At 36.8% G+C, this 13881-nt stretch overlaps 1 protein-coding gene across 1 annotated transcript in view; it reads left to right on the top strand.

Moving 5' to 3' along the window:
- CUL5 (cullin 5) overlaps positions 1 to 13881 on the top strand; it is a gene marked incomplete at both ends in the record, with an annotated part of 71410 nt that overhangs the window by 36255 nt on the left and 21274 nt on the right. Inside the window, 4 exons of the mRNA XM_084249944.1 lie at positions 6859 to 6952; positions 8488 to 8618; positions 8883 to 8990; positions 11934 to 11998. Coding sequence (XP_084106070.1) covers positions 6859 to 6952; positions 8488 to 8618; positions 8883 to 8990; positions 11934 to 11998 — 398 coding nt within the window. The remainder of the gene's footprint in view (positions 1 to 6858; positions 6953 to 8487; positions 8619 to 8882; positions 8991 to 11933; positions 11999 to 13881) is intronic.

Here is a 13881-nt window from a genome sequence, read left to right as displayed (position 1 = left end):
GGAGTCCCAATGTCTAAGTGTTTGTAGAAGGTATACTGTAGTAATAACTGACTTCTCCAGAGGACAACTTGGCAACTTTGATCCACTTACAGTTCAGTGAAGAAGAGAATCTGGAAATAAATTCTCAGAAGCTACATGTTACATTAGATGTAAATGTCGGTTAGGCCTGCTCTTTTACTCTTACTTACAGGACAGCAACATAACCTTTTACAGATCCAGTTACTCATAATTATAATAAGCTCCATTTTCATTGGGTGGACCTGTAGCAGATGAGCAATAAGTGTCTTTAGTAAAATAGGGTAAAAGGCTTCAGAGTTGTACTGCCAAATGGGAGTTACTGACAGCAAAAAGTGACAGATAGCAGTAAGAAAAGAGTGAAAAAAATTTATATCAAGATAACTTAAAATCTGTTTATGACTGTTAGATTAGAGGAGATAGTCCACTGGGCTTTGATAGTCCATGAGAACATGCAGTTAGTATTTATTATGTACCTAAAGTACAAGTCTTCTGCTAGTGTGATAGACCTGGTCCCTATATCCAGAGCGCCTGCCACTAGAATAAAATGGATTGTTTATACAGTGAGTAGTGGAATAGAATTAGTGGTGGCAAGTCTCAGTCTCTTCACAAAGACTAGGCACAGATCAGGGAGACAGTGTAGTATAGTGTTTAGGGGCATGCAGTTTGGAATCAGATGAGGATTTGAATTCCACTGTTATTTTACCAGAAGTGTACCCTTTGGCAAATTATTCAGCTTCTGTAATTCTTGTTTTCCTAGCTGCAAAATGAGGTGATACATACTTGTGTTGTCAGAGTTAAATGAAGTGCTGTGTAGAAAATATTTAAGCACTGAGTCTGTTATGATGTTTTTTTAATACTAGAGCTCTGGTTTGGATAAAGTTGCTTATTGATTCTAAGACAAATAGAGGCTCTTTTAATGTCTGTGCAAAATATTCATTAAAAACTGAATAAGCATCTACTTCACAAATCATAGATTAATATTAAAGTAAGTACTGGTCAACAGACAGTGTTTTAGCATATCAAGGGTATTATCCAGAAAGTCAAAGTAAGTCAGTCTGTAGCTTGTATAACTAGTTTAGAAGTGAAGGAAGCATACTAGTTATACTAGTAGAAAAAGAAACCTTAGCCAAGCTAGAAAGAGCAAGGGAAGTTGATTTTAAGAATAGCCTACCATTTATAGAACAGATAGATTCTTGAGTACATTACAAATAATTTCATATAGTTAAAGACCTAATAGTGATAAAGTCATGCCTGGGATAACTTTTAGTTCAACTCCTATTTTACAGCCGAGACAAAGCAAATTATTACTTATGCTGAGTTACATAAATAATGAAAATAAGAATTGTTCTTGTGTTTTACTAAAATCAGTGAAGTATAATTAATTGTGCAAATTCAGTACCACTGAAGACTCCACTATGTCGCTTAGCCTCTCTGTTCACCTCATCTTCAAAGACCTGTGCTATTGTTCATTCAGGTGCCTGCTGCACTTTATGGCAGCCATCATCTTTGAAGAGTCTATAGTCTTGGCTATACAGGAAGGTAAACCATCAAGCATATTGATAGTTAAAGTGTTTCACCTTGCAGACCTCTGGGGAGAGATTGCTATGGATTTAGAAGTTGTGCTCATCTCAGGCAAAATACAGGAGTTGGTGGCATATGCAAAAAGTTTTTTTCTTCACGGAGACAGAAAGGGAATACAAGGTGAGAGAGATGGCTTATCACTATCTTTTCCATTCAAGATGTATTTTTGAAATAACAAGTATATATTTAGGCAGACTATGTATATAGTGCTTTGGTAAATCATGGGAAAGAATACAAAAGAGGAATAACATGGTCTCTGCCCTCAAGGAACTGATCTCGTTAAGACAAGAATCTTGAAATAAGGAGAAAACTCTTATCAAGCAATCTGCCTTTCTTTTTGTCTGCATAAAATAATTTTCTAAAGGATTTTCAATACACAGATATCTATACCATATTTCTCTTCTTTATTTTTAAAAAAGTTTTGTGATGAAAGTTTTCAAGCATTTGCAGGAATAGAGAAAACTATATAGTGAGCCCCAGCCCCTATATGTAGACCTTAGATTCAATAATAATTATCATTTTGTCGTGATTGAGCCCTTATTTCTTTTTTCTTTCTTTCTTTTCTCTTGCATTTTAAAAGAAATTTAGGACATCATGCATTTTTATGCTAAACACTTCTTTATTACATTGTCATGCCTACATGTATTTCATCATATATATGTACTTTGAAAAGAAAATTGTTGAAGCAAAGGGAAAGCATCTTTTATAAGTTGCTGTGTAATACCTAATGATTTTCAGAAATGTTGTAACTCTTACTGTCATCAACAATGTACCTGTTTATCTTTGCTGATGTGGGTTTCATCAGTCGATGAATTTTTGCCAATTTCCCAGTATCATAAAATTTTAGGGATTTTTATGTACATTTAAAAATTATTCATGAGGGCCTCCCCGGTGGCGCAGCGGTTGAGTGCTGGGTTGCGAAGCTGCCCGCGGCCTCTGCGGCACCGGTTCGATCCCCGGCTGCTCCCCGGCCACTGGAGGAGGGTCCCACATGGCGCGCAGACCTCTCCTGCCGCCCGCTGCTCCCCTCAGCAGTGTACTTCGGTCCTTCTGCCCGCTCTGTTCCCTGCTCTGGCTCTGGTGAATTCTCTCACCCTCCTGCGCTTCTGACTGTACCCAGTGCATGTATAAACAAAACAAACAAACAAACAAATAAATAAATAAAACATGCCTCTATAAAAAAAATAAAAATAAAAATTATTCATGAGACTGGGCATCTTTATTACCATTTGTGTTCTTTTGTGAGTTCAGACTAATCTTTCATAAACTTTTTTTTTACAATAGTATCATTTTATTTCCTATCTCTGATTTTCAAAATGATTCATAACTTGGTCCTGAGCTTTTTCTTTAACTTCATACCCTCCATAAATAGTTATTGTACTCAGTAAGGAATATTTCCTAACTCATGTACATTGTTCTTTCACGTCTTTCTCTTGGATTCAGTGTTTTCTTTAATGTTTTCCTTTCTACTTTTGTTACTTTTTTTTATGCCTGTCCAAATCCTTCAGAGTCCTTGTAGCCCATTTGCAGTAAAGTAGACCCCAAATTCACTTATCCTTTATCCATTTTCTCTTATTGGAATTTCCATCCTGTTGTTTCTGCCATTTGATTTAGTAGTAGATCATAGACTGCTTGGTTGGGTTACTTATCAAACAACTGTTTGTGAGACTGAATACATAACCATGGACAGAATAGCCTCTGTCCTTTGTGCAGTAGTGGTGCATTTATTTGTACTTCTTAGCAAGGTTGAACTTCTTTTCATGTAGTTCTGTATATGTGAAATATGCACATGTGCAGTAGTTACATGTTTCCATCTGGATTGTAAGATCATTGAGGGTATAAATCATGTTTAATATTTCTCTATTCCTTTTAACACTTTGCTCAGTTTTGAGAATAATAGCCATTACTAAGAATATCTTGCTCTGTTAGTGTAGTAACAAAAGTTGTAAGCAGTGGAATCATGTACCAGCTTCTCATTACAGCTCACGACCTTACCAACTAACTCTGACATTGTCAAATTCTTTATCTTCTCAATGTTTGTTTCCTCTTGTTAAATTTCTACTTCCTAAGGTTGTCACCTGGGTTAAGTGAGGTCATGTATGGAAAGCATTTAGCACAATGTTTGGCATACAGTAAATGCTCACGAAAAGGTATCAGCTATTATAAGATTTTAACTTCTCAAGCTAAGGAGAAGCTTCAGCGACCTTTTATTTCCTTAATACCTTTTATATAAGCTGCTTAATTCAATTTTCTTGTCGATTTAGCCTGTCTTTTTAATTCTCATAGTAACCCATAATAAGCACATTTTATATTGTGACTTCATATATACTATGTGTATATACGTAACTAAATGAAAATTTTGTACGTAACTAAAGAAAAGTTTTATGAAATCATATTCATTGTGGGCCTCCCCAGTGGCGCAGCGGTTGAGCGCTGGGCTGCGAAGCTGCGCACGGCCTCTGCAGCGCCGGTTCGATCTCCAGCTGCTCCCCAGCCACCTGAGGAGGGTCCCACCTGGCGCGCAGACCTCTCCTGCCGCCCGCTGCTCCCCTCAGCAGTGTGCTTCGGTCCTTCTGCCTGCTCTGCTCCCTGTTCTGGCTCTGGTGAATTCTCTCACCTTCCCGCGCTTCTGACTGTACCCAGTGCTTGTATAAATAAATAAATAAATAAATCTTTAAAAAAAAGAGAAAAAAAGAAATAATATTCATTGTGATGTGTGCCATATATACGCTGATACTCTTCTGTTTTTTGGTTTTTGTTTTTTTCTTAAGCTGGTCGGTCACAGCTATTAATACTTGTCTCACAACAAACAGTTTGAAATACACTGTTCTACAGTTTTGAAATCTGCAAAATTTGACTACTGCACAGGATTGTATTCAAGTATAAATTCAATGAAATAGGAAAGAGAGGGGAAGTGCAGGGACTTGGAGCTTATTTCTGTGGCACACTCTCATCTCAAACACTTTGTATGTATTATTTCTCTTATGACAGAAATTGATGTTTGTGCATTTAAAAGTCATTGGCATAATTCTCAGAGAGGGACCTGAAAAAACTTTTATTATGGACATTCTTTATACTAGAATAGAGGAATGAATCACCATTACCTAAATTCAACTCTAATTAGTCAACATTATTCAATTCTAAGAGGACTTTTTAACAAATAACTTAAGGGATATATAATTCACTTCCTTAACAGATAAATGATTTTGATTTTTAAGTAGATATATGTCAGCTGGACCTCCCTGATGGCACAAGGGATTAAGTCTCAGCCCTATGAAGCTATAGGCAGCCACTGAAGCATGAGTTTGACCCCTTGCCAAGGAGCTAACCCACATGGCACAGCAGACCTCTCCTGTCTCACCTCCTGCTCTCCTCAGCAGTGTATTTCGGTCAATCCATTTGCTCTGCTCCCCACTCTGTCTCTGGTGAATCCTCTCACCTCCTGCACCTCTGGCCTACACCCTAGCTCGTATATGCATAAATAAATATTAAAAAAAAATACATGTCAGCTTTTGTGTACCTTGCTTTAGTACTTCCAATCTGTTGTTTATATTATGTAGGTATTCTCATTTTTTGTTTTATTTTATTTCTGAAAACTAAATTGATAAAAATAATTTTGTCTCTAGGACTCAGAAATATGTTGAGCACAAGAAGACCAAATAATTATATTATAGTAGGGAGCAGGAAAGGGGGTGGAGTGGACATCTTCTGCCCCATTTAGGTCATTTTACTGGGAGCTTCCTAGAACACTGGAGCCTGGTCCTCGAACATGGAATATTTCAACAGCCTCCTTTATTATTCTCCCTACCACCACTTCACACCAGCTCTTGATCCTTGGGGAATTGGGGAGTAGAAGCTCATTACATTTACCCTCTGTTTAAAACCTTTGATACTTCTGGCTCTAGACCACCTTTCTAGCATTCACTCCCACTATCTTTTTCATAGACTACTCAATCCACTGTAAGTTATATACGTATTTTTTCAAGATCCAATTTAAAAAGCATCTTGTAGGTATGACATTTTTAACTACTTTAAACAGAAGTAATTCCTTTGCTGATTTTTGTTTGTGTGTGTATGTGTTACTATCAGGTTGTTGGAAAAGTCATGACAAATAACTTAAAGGATATATAATTCACTTAAGAGATTTGTAATTCAAGTAAAAATTTTCAATGTGATCTTCTCCAAAGTAGGGGTTATATCTTATTCTCGTATGTCTCCTGACCACTTTCTTGGTGCCCAAGTAGTAGGCATCCAGTGATAGTTGGCTAAATGAATGTATTCATACTGTTAGAATTTGAGTCTTAATTCTGATGTTCTCTCCAGGTAAGAAAAGACTCTCAAAGTTTATTTTTTCATTCTGTACTATTTCCTTCCCTGCTTGGGCACTTTTGTTAAAAATTTCTGAAGAGAGGGCCTCCCGGTTGTGCAGCAGTTGAGCGCTGGGTTGCGAAGCTGCCTGCCGCCTCTGTGGCACCGGTTCGATCCCCTGCTGCTCCCCGGCCACTGGAGGAGGGTCCCACATGGCGCGCAGACCTCTCCTGCCGCCCGCTGCTCCCCTCAGCAGTGTACTTCGGTCCTTCTGCCTGCTCTGCTCCCCGCTCTGGCTCTGGTGAATTCTCTCACCCTCCCGCGCTTCTGACTGTACCCAGTGCATGTATAAACAAAACAAACAAACAAATAAATAAATAAAACATGCCTCTAAAAAAAAAAAATTTTCTGAAGAGAGGGCCTCCCCGGTGGCACAGCAGTTGAGCGCTGGGTTGCGAGGCTGCCTGCAGCCTCTGCAGCGCCAGTTCAATCCCTGGCTGCTCCCCGGCCACCGAAGGAGGGTCCCACATGGCGCGCAGACCTCTCCTGCCGCCCGCTGCTCCCCTCAGCAGTGTACTTTAGTCTACCTGTTCTGCTCCCCGCTCTGGCTCTGGTGAATTCTCTCACCCTCCCGCGCTTTTGACTATACCCAGTGCTTGTATAAATAAATAAAAATAAATCTTAAAAAAAAAAGTTTTTAAAAAAAAAATTCTGAAGAGAATCTAAACTCTAGCATTTTCCTTAGGGGGAAAGATACTTTAGTAACTAGAGTAGAGTATCCATCTTCAACAATTCTGTATTAAGGGTAAGTAAAATATACTTTCATTATACTTAACTTTTTGCTGTAGTTAAACAGTGCAGCTTAATGGAGCTATAAAACAAAGTAGAATGGAATAGATTTGTCCTTATTTGTGCTTCTAGTCACCTTGACCAATTTGTGGTGTATTTCAGCTCATGGAATGCTGTGTAAATGCCCTGGTGACATCCTTTAAAGAGACTATCTTAGCAGAGTGCCAAGGCATGATCAAGCGAAATGAAACTGAAAGTAGGTAAAACATCACAAGTTCTTACAGTCTTTTCAGAAGGCATTTTTGAAACAGATTGCTTAATAAATTGCCATTAGGTAATTCTGTTATATCTGTTACTGTAAACTATATTTAAATGATTTACTATTTTGCTCAGTTACAAATTACATTTATAAGATTATATGTTAAGCATTTTCACTCCTTTGGTATCAATACTGTTGTGTGTATGTGCATATGTGTGAGATTTCAATTTTTTTATTAAGTGTAGGACTCTTCATTTAAAGGCTAATTTTAATTTAAAACATAGGGGGCCTCCCTGGTGGCTTGTTGATTGTTTCAATTCTATCACCACTATGGCCTGAATTCGAAACTCAGCCAGGGAGCTGACCCACATGGCACAGCAGACCTCTCCTGTCTCACCTGCTGCTCCCCTCAGCAGTATATTTCAGTCGATCCGTCTGTTCTGCTCCCCTCTGTCTCTGGTGAATCCTCTCATCCCCCACACCTCTGGCCTTCACCCAGTTCTTCTATGCATAAATAAATAAATCTTAAAAAAAATCAAATTAAAAAATTATAAACATATGGTATAGGACAGTATTCTGTATTTAGCACTGCATTAACAGTTATCATCCCTCTTTTTGGAAGAGGGATGTATTTTTTTAATTACCTAAAAGTTTTCTTAATTAAGGTAAATTTGGGGATATAGCAAGTACATCACAACCAAAAAGAAAATCAGTGAAATTTACCCACATCCGTTACTCAGAGTTAACCACATTTTGAACATTTTGACATATTACTCTCCAGTTTTTATTGTATGTTATTTCACAGTCATATTTAAACTCACTTAAGTTCATACATTCTTTTGATGTAGTTATATAGAAGAAAGCATACTACTTAGTAGCATAAATGAAATGTTTGAGTTTCTGTTTCCAAAGCTAAGTAGTTATGTCTGATCTTGTACTCCCTTCCAAAGGATTTATTTAATGGCAACAGTTCTTTATGGTTAGATTTTGGTAAAGGTCATGTAAATAGTATATGTAACGTAAGAAAGTTCTTTTATAAAGTGAAAAAATTTTTATGGATCCAGTTTTATTTTATCTTTTATAATTACTATTCTGACTAATATAGCTTTTTTACTCCTCAACATGGTTATATATTCAATATTATATTTAATTAAATGTACTATTCTGTATAAACTCTTTTACTTCCTAGAATAAAAAATATTCCATTGTGTTGGAGGTCAAATGACTCACTTTTTTAAGAGTAGGGTTGCAATGTGTGATCACTTTTAACTATAATTCTTTTAAGGAATAATTTTTGTCAAAAAAATCATTTTTTAAAAAAAATTAATCATTTTTGTCAATCTGACAATCTGTAATTGTCATAATAACTCCTGAACTAACTGTACCCACAGAATACTATTAACACCCTCCAACTAATACTTCTCCACACTGTTACTTGCATAGACATGCTATACGTATACCATGATATAATTTAAAGAAAAGATTTATTCTAATGAATGGCATCATTACATGAGTATATTCTATCCTTTCAGAATTACATTTAATGTTTTCATTGATGGACAAAGTTCCTAATGGGATAGAGCCAATGTTGAAAGACTTGGAGGAGCATATCATTAGTGCTGGCCTGGCAGATATGGTGGCAGCTGCTGAAACTATTACTACTGTAAGTTTTCCTCAATGGCAGTGATAGATGTATGTGAAGGGCTTTTTTAAAATCCAGGACAGGTATTTAATATCATAATTGATGGCAGGTCAGTAATACTGAAACATCTTTAGATTTCAAGAAAAAAATCAAGAAAAAATTTCCAAAAATTTAAAGCGATAGTTAATAAACATGATACAATTGTTTGTATGTATGTATGTATTCTCATTTTTTGTTTTATTTTATTTCTAAAAACTAAATTGATAAAAATAATTTTGTCTCTAGGACTCTGAGAAATATGTTGAGCAGTTACTTACACTGTTTAATAGATTTAGTAAACTTGTCAAAGAAGCTTTTCAAGATGATCCACGATTTCTCACTGCAAGAGATAAGGTAAATATTCCTGTGTATTAACACTACTGTCATCATTTACTGTTAAGTTTGTTTCATTGTGCTTCTAAATTACAAGCTAAAAATCTAGTTTTTTCTCTGTTAGTTCACAATAACTATATTTATTTTTGTTTTTGTAAGCATTGGTTAAGTTGTGAACTACAATTTAGCTAGAAAGTTGCTTTTGTCCTCATTTTTCAGAGAAAGTCTGAATATTTGATTATTGAATTCCTGATCATCCTGATCATCCTTTCTTTAAGTCAAATTACAGCTCTCCCGGAACTTCATTGATTTCCCAACCCTTATCATGTCCCAGAGTTGATTCTTCTGTACTCTCTTCTTTCATAGAGTTCCTGTGAGAGCTGTGTCAAATTTATCCTTGCTTCTCATACCTCCTTTTCCATCCTGTGTGGGATATTGATAATGAAACTTAGTATTATCCTAAGAGTTGTGTCTTTCAAATATCACAAATCTATCACTCAAAGTTGCCATTGGCTTTTCCCCCCTCTTCATTACCTTTCATTACTTTGCAAGTTAGATTTTATTCCCTGTGACTCTAAAAAAATAACCAACTTTCTTCAGTTAAATAAATAGAGGGGAGGCTGAGGAAAGCGTTTTCAGGGGGGTATGGAGTTACTGAGGTCATTTAAAACATAAATTAGGTGGCCTACTGAGGCTTCATTGAGATGATATTTGAATTAAAATTGAAGATGCTGAAGGAATTAAGTCATGTGGTTGTCTGAGGGAAGATTGTTTCAGCCAGAGGGGAGAACAGATGCAAAGGCTCTAAGGTAGAAATATACTTGCCATGTTCCGGGAGCTAAGAAGAAAGAGGTCTTGGTGACCACAGAGGGTTGACTGAGGGGAGAATAGCAGGAAATGAAGTCAAAGAGACAATAAGAGGCAGATCATAAAATCTGAGCCATGGTAGAGAGTTTGGTTTTCACTCTTAGTAGGATGGGAAGTCATTGAAAGATTTTGAACAGAGTGACAGGACCTGACTTACATTTTAACAGTATCACCTGGCTGCTGCAAAAAGAATAGACTGAAGGGGGGAGCTAGAGAAGAAGCAAGAATATCAGTTAAGAACCTGTTAAGTAATGATAGAAGCTTGACCCAGAGATACTGTGGTAAAGATAGTCAAAAGTGGTTGGATTCTGATTATGTTATGAAAGTAGACTACACAGGGTTTGCTAATAAATCAATGTAGAATGTGATAGAAGGAGACTTGTTCAGAATGTGACACTCAGTTTTTTGTTCTGGTCAATTAAAATAATAACTGTGCTGAGATGTGGAAAACTTTAGGTGAAGCAGGTTCTATTTATTTATTTATTTATTTATTATAGAGGCATGTTTTATTTATTTGTTTGTTTTGTTTGATGGTTTGTTTATACATGCACTGGGTACAGTCAGAAGCATGGGACGGTGAGAGAATTCACCAGAGCCAGAGCAGGGAGCAGAGCAGGCAGAAGGACCAAAGTACACTGCTGAGGGGAGCAGCGGGCGGCAGGAGAGGTCTGCGCGCCATATGGGACCCTCCTCCAGTGGCCGGGGAGCAGCCGGGGATCGAATCGGCGCTGCAGAGGCTGGGCAGCTTCGCAACCCAGCGCTCAACCGCTGCACCTAGGTGAAGCAGGTTTTGAGGAGCTAGTTAAAGAGAGATTAGGAGCTTGGTTCTAGACCAGTTAATAAATATCCACATGGCAATGTCAGACCCAGAGCTTAAGAGAGGGCATGTATCTGGAAAATAAGTTTGGGAGCTTCAGTATATAGAGGTGATTATAGCACTGACACTGGCCAAAATCACCAGAGTTATGACCTGGGTGTTCTAAATTTAGTTGTCAGAAAGGTCAGTTCTCTCTTTTGGAGAGGGCATGAGTGGTATGACAGAGTGGTATGCAACACAAATAGGAGAAGCACTTTCAGGGAGTGGGCATGATCTGCTGTTTTAAAATGCTGTTGATAGAGCAGATAAGATGGGGATTAACCTTTGTCTTCATCGTGGAGCTTGTGAGTGATTTTGACAAGGATTAGGTGGATTAATGGAATGAAAGCGTGGTACAGTAGTTTCCTATAAGAATGGCAGTAGATAAATTGGAGAACAGCGAGTTAGATCTTTCTTCCAGGGTGTTAGCTTAAAGGGAAGGAGAGAAATTCTGGGGCAGTAGCTGAAAGTGGATAAAACCAAGAATTTTTAAGATATAGAAAATTACAATATGTTTGTATGCTAGGGCAACAGAAGCAATGAAGAGGGGAAAGGTTAATGATGCAGGAGATATAGGAGAGGATTCTGACTACTTCAGTTTTATCCATGAAATAGGAAGCCACATCAGCTTGAGAGTATACATGGAGGAGGAAATACTGGAGGTTTGAAGAGAAAAGTGATGGTATAGAAATGTTGTCTAGGAGAATGTGTAGACAGGAGGAAATAGTGTAGTTACAAGGCAGCAGTAAGACCTACCCTCTCTTGATAGTAATAATCATAATACGGCAAGGAACATGCTAAACTCATTGACTTCAGCCTCCCTGGTAGCGTAGGGGTTAAGTCTCAGCACTATCATACTATCACCACTGTGGCCTGAGTTTGATCCCTGGCCAGGGAGCTAGCCCACATGGCCAGCAGACCTCTCCTGTCTCACTCACTGCTCCCCTTAATAATGTATTTCAGTAAATCCACCTATTCTGCTCCCCACTCTGTCTCTGGTGAATTCTCTCACCCCCAGCACCTCTGGCCTGCACCCTAGTTCTTACTTATATGCATAAATAAATAAAAATAAAGCTTTAAAAAAAAAAGTCATTGACTTGAAAAAATTCTACAAGGCCAGATAACACCATTAAAAATTAAAACTAATTCATCATTTCAATGTGTTTTTGAAATTGTAACAATTTAGCTGTGTATTTTAATTATAGAAATAATGTTCATATTTCATTTGAAATTATTTGCAGGCATATAAAGCAGTTGTTAATGATGCTACCATATTTAAACTTGAATTACCTTTGAAGCAAAAAGGGTAAGTTTTAAAAATTTCACTATTTTTAAAATTCTTAAATTGTTGGACTATCTGTTATTGAATATGCAAGGTACCATTAACCCTTGTCCTATTAGTTTTTTTGTTTTGTTTTTAGTTTTAGTTTTGTTTACTTTTATGATTTTTGGTTCTTTTGATTATTTACAATCTCTCAGTTTTTAATTGTATGTTCACTTGACACCCTTAAGGGCTAAAGTTTATTGGTCATTAAGGGTGACATTTTCTTTATTGTTGTTATTTTTCTCCCTGATTCCTTATTTGGTTCCCCTCTATTCCTCCTATAAGTGATACCATCCAATATTTTTCTTTTTCCTTCTGACTTATTTCACTGAATATAATCCCTTCTAGCTCCATCCATAAGGACTACATGTTTTCTAAGTAAAAATGTGGGCAGCTCTCCCCCCCACCTGTGAATATGTAGGTGCGTCTCTCTTTCTCCTTTGCCTAATAAACTTATACTTTTAAAATGTAAAAAAACAAATTTAAATCTTTTACAGTTTCTCCTTGATTGTTTTTCCTTCCTTATTAGCCACTAGCCACTAAAGTTATATTATTACCTATACAGGCATAGATTGTGATTCATTTCACCATATGCTAAAAAAAAAGAAATAAATTTCAATGTAGATTTTTATATTCCCTTTTAAAAAAAAGATCTTTCATTGGTAAAATGAAGTTACTTGTGCTGTCTGTTACAGAAAATCTGAATCAAAATTTAATGAAATATTAATAAATCTGAGATAGTTACTATATCCTCAGAGTAGCACTAAAGGTTAAATGGAAATATCTTTTGATGTATGTTCTAGCTGAGAATTGCGATTATAAACCAATTTTATTCATAATGTTAAAATATTTTTAAAATAACATTTCTTAATAAGGGAAAGTAATTGTTCAGATTTTTGAATTTTAAACATTTTTGTCATTCTTGGGCTCTGTAAGTGAAGGACACCTGGGTCACATGATGCCATAATAGTTGACATAGTTAGCAGGGCATTTATTGTACACTCTTTAAATTGTGAGATACATGGGATAACATTACCCCTTGGGATCTCTTCATATGAATATATAAATGTCTTCCTCATACTCCCATGTCCCCAAATAAGCAGCTTTCTCAAATAAGTATTTCCCAGTCCCCCACTAGTTAACTTTTTAAATGCATCAGTAATCTTTACTCCCTAAACACTTCAGCATGCAGTCTTTAATGATTTTGGTGTTTGTTTAGATTTTGAAGAAAAATTTATGTGCAATCATTTGCATAAATATCAAGTATACAGTGTTGTGAAAATTTACAAATACCTATAACTCTATTAAAATGTACAACACTGGGGCCTTCCTGGTGGCACAAGGGATTAAGAGACAGCGTTATGACGCTATCTGCAGCCACTGCATCACGAGTTCCATCCCTGGCCAGTGGGGTGACCCACATGGTGCAGCAGACCTCTACTCTCTCACTCACTGCTACCCTCAGCAGTGTATTTTAGTCAATCCATCTGTTCTGTTCCCCACTCTGTCTCTGGTGAATCCTCTCACCACCACCACCTCCCCCAACACACACCTCTGGCCTGTACTCCAGTTCTTATATGCATAAATAAATAAATCTTAAAAAAAAATAAAATGTACAATACCTTCATCATTCTTGAGTTACCTCATGCTCAGACAGTCCCACCCATACTTCCTTTCAGAGGTATCTATTGTTCTGATTATTTCAAAAATAGATTATTTTGCCTGATCTAGGACTTCATATAAATGGAGTCATATATACTTAATTGTGTAAAGCTTCTTTCATTTCTCCTTAGGGTTTTTGAGATTCATGTTTTGCATATCCCAATAGTTTGTTTTCAAAAGTGGTTGTTCTGTTTACAGTCCTG

The sequence above is a fragment of the Talpa europaea genome (genome assembly GCF_964194135.1).
Source record: "Talpa europaea genome assembly, chromosome: 12".
Classification (NCBI taxonomy): Eukaryota; Metazoa; Chordata; class Mammalia; order Eulipotyphla; family Talpidae; genus Talpa; species Talpa europaea.
This window is presented reverse-complemented; position numbering and strand designations above follow the sequence as displayed.